The 6000-nt window shown below is 30.9% G+C and overlaps 2 protein-coding genes and 1 pseudogene across 2 annotated transcripts in view; 2 read left to right on the top strand and 1 right to left on the bottom strand.

The window, feature by feature from the left end:
* LOC104724684 (syntaxin-22-like) overlaps window positions 1-480 on the bottom strand; it is a 2421-nt gene extending 1941 nt beyond the window's left edge. Inside the window, exon 1 of the mRNA XM_010443223.2 lies at window positions 128-480. Coding sequence (XP_010441525.1) covers window positions 128-312 — 185 coding nt within the window. The 5' untranslated portion in view covers window positions 313-480. The remainder of the gene's footprint in view (window positions 1-127) is intronic.
* On the top strand, window positions 1123-2803 carry LOC104724683 (annotated as a pseudogene).
* LOC109127545 (defensin-like protein 308) lies at window positions 4868-5373 on the top strand. The gene is made up of 2 exons (XM_019232488.1): window positions 4868-4972; window positions 5081-5373. Exons 1-2 carry the CDS (start codon window positions 4927-4929, stop codon window positions 5272-5274), a joined length of 240 nt encoding a protein of 79 aa, XP_019088033.1. The 5' UTR covers window positions 4868-4926; the 3' UTR covers window positions 5275-5373.

Here is a 6000-nt window from a genome sequence, read left to right as displayed (position 1 = left end):
AAAAAAAAAAAAAAAAAAAAAAAAAAAAAAAAAAAAAAAAAAATCTCACAAAAAAAATTGAAATCGGATTCCGATCAAATGAAAATAAATCGGTTCTTTTTTTAGAAAGGAGAGAAATTTGTTTTACAGCTTTTCACGGAGCTGGGGGGTATCTTTGGGAGTACCGAGAGTGTTAACGAGTCTTTGAAAGGTGGAGACTCCGGTATTGATCTGGAATATTCCCGATGCGACGGCTTGCGTCGAATCTTGTCTACCACCATTGATCTTCCTCGTTGATCTTCCTCTTCCTGATTCTAAATCTTGAAAACTCATCTTCTTCTTCTTTGTTGAATCTTGAAATTTTTTTCACCCTAAATCAAATCCTTCTCTCTCTTTTTTTTTTTTTGTTTTTTCTCGAATTGGTGAGAAAAGAAAAAAAAGTTTTTGGGGGTCAAGGCGTGGATCGTGGAGACAGATAGACGAAGAATTGGAAAGAGCGTCAGTAACTGATTAATTTGACAACCAAAAAAAAAAAAAAAGGCGATAGAAATATTTTCGTTTTTTGATCCTTTATTTTCAATATATTTAAGAATCTACCCTCGTTTCTGGTTTTTTTAACCAAATTAAACCATTGGTTTGGTTTGGCTTTCGTTTAGATTTTGTTTTTGTAGTTTCAGTTTATTGGTAAAAGCGTTTAGTCAGTAACTGATTAATTATTGTAATTGACAACAGAAAAAAGCAATAGAAAAGTTTTGTATTTTTCGTTTTTGATCCTTTAATTTCGATATATTTAAGAATCTGTCCTCGTTTCTGGTTTTTAGAAAAAAACAAATTAAACCATTGGTTTGGTTGTTGAGATTTTGGTTTTGCTTTTAGTTTTCAGTTGATTTTGTATTGGTTCAGTTCAATTACACTTAAAATAGTCGTTTAAATAATTCAATTTGGTTCAGTAACCCTTAATATATGTTAACTTTACTAATAAGCATGTTTGGTACTAAACTTTACGATTTGAAGGCGGAAACGGTTCTGACGACCACGTGGAGGACAAATAGTGGTGGATAAAGTGATTATGTCACGTCTTTATATTATAAACGTACAAATGGTTGAATAATTTTCATTATAATTAGTTCCCGACAACGAAATAGCGCTAAGCACGACCTTTGTCTCCCTTCAGTTCGCACATTCGAAGTCTCCGGCGAGAATAAAACAATCCCGACGGGTTACACACGTACCAGATTTGTTGTTGTTGTTGTTGTTGGCTCCTCTGCTTTCGTTTCAAATTCTTCCGTTTCAATCCGGTTTATAGCGGTTTTCAGCAATGTCGGTAAGATTTTTGAACCCCACAATGTCGGTAAGACTCAAGTTATCAAAACCTGACAAATTCGTTAACTTTAGCAATAAAGGTTTATCCTCTCTGGTTTCATTTTCATGTCAATGTATTGTCTAAACATTGTGTTGTTTCTCACCGCAGATGGTAACTGTCAAAGTAAGCAACGTTTCTCTTGATGCAACAGAACGAGATCTCAAGGAGTTCTTCTCTTTTTCCGGTGATATTGCTTACTTTGAGATGCAAAGGTCGGTTCTTCTTGGACTTTACATTCTCATTCGAATTATAAACTCTTTGAACTGTTCTTACATAGTTCATTATAACTGAAACTGTTGAGATTGTTTTCTACAGCGAGAATGAAGGTTCTAAATCAGCATGTCACATTCAAGGATTTACAAGGAGCTGAAACCGCAGTTCTCCTCACAGTAAAATTCACATTCATTAATTTCTCATCCTTATTCAACAAAAGTCTATATATATATTGGCACTTTGTTTCATGTCGATCTCGTTTCAGGGAGCCACAATTGTTGATTCATCAGTCACAGTCTCTATGTCACCAGACTACCAACTACCTCCTGATGCTTTAGCTTCCATTGTATACTCCTTATAAAAAAAACATTTCTTAGACCTCAAAACTCTCTTTAAGAACTTTAGTGTGAACAAAGTATTTTCTTGATCTTCTCTACAGGAATCATCAAAAGAGAGCAACAAATCACCATCTCCTTCCCGCGAAGATGTATCGGTTTTCAGAAACGCTGAAGCTGTTGTAAGTGGTATGATTTCAAAAGGGTTTATTCTAGGGAAAGATGCCATAGCTAAAGCCAAAAGTCTTGATGAGAAGCATCAGTTAACATCAATAGCTTCAGCTAAAGTCACTTCTTTCGACAAAAGAATCGGATTCACCGAGAAACTCAATACGGGGACAACGGTTGTGAGCGAAAAAGTTAAAGAAGTTGATCAAAAGTTTCAAGTCACCGAGAAAACCAAATCAGCGATAGCTGCAGCTGAGCAGACAGCGAACAACGCTGGCTCGGCTATAATGAAGAACCGGTATGTGTTAACCGGTGCTACGTGGGTTACGGGAGCATTTAACAAAGTGACGAAAGCTGCTGAAGAAGTCGGACAAAAGGCGAGAGAGAAAGTTGGTTTGGCTGAGGAAGAAGAAGAGGAGAAGAAGAAAGTGGTTGATGAAGTTGCTGCTAATGTTCATTTGTTTGAAAAACCAAAGGGTTTAGACCAATCAGAACAAGATTCGAAACTCACTGAATCACAACCGCAGCCACAACCTTGAGATACATATAAGAAACTTTCCCCAAACGTTCGGAACAAAGAAGCACACTTTTTAGGACATGGCTTATATGTTCCAAAAACGTTGGATTGCAAACTCTTGTTGTTGTTGTTGTTGTTTCTCCCTTACTAGAAAATGGTGACATTTTTTTGAAAGAATGCTTAAATTGAATCTCTTTGTTTTTTTGTGAACAATTATTCTTTTGCTAAGTTTTCATTTTAAATGATTCTGCTTAACATACTAAAAACCTTCAATATTTTGATTGGTACCTTCCATAATAAACTGACGATTCAACATGATGATTTGATCAAATTATTTATAAAATTTTAAATTTATGTTCAGCTATTTTTGTGGTGATGCAATTTTATTGACTAAGCTTTAAATGAGTTATGAATTTATATAAGTTATTCTTTGGTTTATTTTTTCAGTTTATCTAGTGATTTCCCAACTTTTATTAGATTTTCAAACATCAGAATGCAAAATGATCAACCTCAAATTCATTGTTCCAAATTCCAAAAGCTAGATAAGGATGACGATGCTAATGCTGATAAGTGAAAACGATTCATGGAAAATTACAAGGAAATAAATTCTCTTACTGACTCCAACGTTGACTATAAAATTAGATTCTGTATAACATTAATTCGAAAGCTTTGTGGATAATATTCGAATTACAAAAGTTTATCCACCGACGACTAGATGACAAAAAAACAAAAGTTTCCACTATGTACACATTCGAATGTTCTTATGTATAAACCATCTTATGAATAAATTACAGTTAGTTTGACAAATCATAAGGAAAGTACTATATAGTCGTTATATACGATGCAAAGTCTCTTTAGTTTGAAAGATACCTAGGTAATTAAATATTTTAGACAATTATTTATTAAAATTTTAAGATTATATGTTTAAAGACTTTAAGATTTGAATAAAATTTTAAAGACTTTAAATGTTATGTAGATTCAGTTGTTAATACATTAAGATTTTGTTAAACTCTGTTAGAATTTAGTGTTATTAGTTTGTGATTTGTAAGAAATCATTTAAAATCTTACCAAATTTAGGTTATTAGATTCAAACTTTTATAAAGTCAATAAAAAAAGTTTTGTTATTCAATTAAAAAGAATCTAGATTGTTAATAAATTCAATTATTATGTTATTGGTTCATGATTTTATACATTTTATTCACAAAATAAAGTCATGAAAAGTATCACAAAAATACAGAGATTGTTTGAAGGACATTACAAGATTTTAGAAAACTAAACAACATCTTTGCACAAAAAAAAAAAAACTAAACAGCAAAATTATAGATTACTCTAGCAATTCTTAAAAATCTTTCGCTTATTCACTTTTGTTGATTTTGTTGAAGTATTCAATTTTTTTTTATAAATTAGAATATCAATAACACCCCTAGCTAAGCATTAATAAGTTAACAAAATATATAATATTAAAGATCTGTTTATTGAATATTGAAATTGTTTGACAATTGAATCTAGACTAGTTTGGATAGGTAGTACTAGGAAATAAAAGTATTTGAGAATATAAGTATAGAGTAATTAGACCATCAGCGGAGTAACCCATGTAACGTTGCTTTTAAAAATATATATATATATATATATTTTAATCATATTTAAATATTTAGTATCTTTTTTAATTGTAACCATTATGTTAATGACAGCTGTTAAGTTTTTGAGAAAACCGTTTCTTCTTAGAACAATCTGAGCACCGATTTTTCCCTTCTTTTCTTCTCTCTCATCACTATATTAATTTTTTATTAATGAATCACTTAATTAGCAATCCCCACCGTAAATGCCCTTAAAAATATAGAAATATATTCTCTCTGTTCCATCTTTTTAATTTTTTTTGGCTAAAAGTACAAAGATTAAAAAGTAATAAATACTTTATCATTTTATAAAAGTTCACTAGTAATTGTCAAAAAAAAAGAGTTCACTAGTAGGAAAAAATACTACAGAATTTAAATGTTTATAAACTATTAAATTTTTTCAAAAAATATGTATAGAAAATTGGAAATTAAAATCTAATAAAATCCACAAACAAAGTTTTTTTTTTGTGTGCAACCATCCACAAACAAAGATATGTAACCAAAACTGGCTCTCTATTATATAGTAGAAGATTTCAGTGAAGTTGACTCAAGAAAAGAAGAAGAAGACGAATTTATATTCAACGAATAATGAATAACTTTCTTTTAAAGCATCAAAGAATTTATGGACTATAAATTAGTGATCAAACGATCTTTTGATTCACAAAGTAAAATCAAAACAAGCTTTTGGTGCAAACGTTTCACAAAACCAAACAGGAGAGAGAAAAAACAAACAACATGAAGGCCTCCGCTTTCTTCATTGCTGTTTTGCTTATTGTATCATGTAAGTAAATATTGAATTAATCTTAATTATTTATATATGAAGTATCAACTAAAACATTCATGTAAAGGTACGTTTTTTTGATAAATATTTATATATGGATCTGTATAGGTTCATCATCAGTGATAATGGGAGTCAACTATCATGAGGACCATTGCCATGACTTTAAGGATTGTTTTACATATTGCAAACGATATGTACCTGAACCAAGATGTATTAAGCATATTTGCGATTGTACAATAAAATCTCTTTCTACCAACGACGAGATTCCTACATCGGCTTCTTCGTCCCATCTGAATAAGTAAAATATGATTGTGATTCTATATATGTATCCTGTATCCATGATATATTCTCAAGTTTAAACTGTAATCTGTTATAATTCATTAATAAAGTAATACGTTTTATGTGGATAAACTAATCCGTGATGGAACAGTGATAACGTTTGACGAATCTGGCTTTTGTTTTTGCTAAGCCGTTGCTAACTCGCGAGAAATCTTCCGTACATCGTAGCATGCATGATGCACCACAATCCAACCATTGGTTCATGATACAATTAAATTTATGTCCACGTCGTAAGTACATATAAATTCGAAATCTTATGTTAGTCAAGTCAAGACTGTGTGTGACGGCATACTTTATATAGAATATGTAGAGAAAAGGTTTAAACATAATTACTAGCTTTGATTCTCGAAGAGAGAGAATTTTATTATACTGTACTATATAACAAAGATGCCAAACTTTTACATAATAGAGGTTTAGACGCTGCAAATATTTGAACTTACGTATAAATCATTAAAAAGTATATCTTCAAAAAATAAGTTTTAACATGGTTTCTGTCGGTCCCAGAAGATTAGTCTTTGGGTCTAGTAAGCCTTTAAGATCACTCCTGAATTATCAAAAAAAAAAAAAAGTATATCTTCAAAAAATAAGTTTTAAATAAAAGATGATGAGCTAAGATATACCTATTAATAATTAGATAATTCATAATTATATGCATATATAGTTTGTATATAAATATCATTTAAAGTTTT

This window comes from Camelina sativa, chromosome 11 (genome assembly GCF_000633955.1).
Source record: "Camelina sativa cultivar DH55 chromosome 11, Cs, whole genome shotgun sequence".
In the NCBI taxonomy this organism is placed as follows: Eukaryota; Viridiplantae; Streptophyta; class Magnoliopsida; order Brassicales; family Brassicaceae; genus Camelina; species Camelina sativa.
This window is presented reverse-complemented; position numbering and strand designations above follow the sequence as displayed.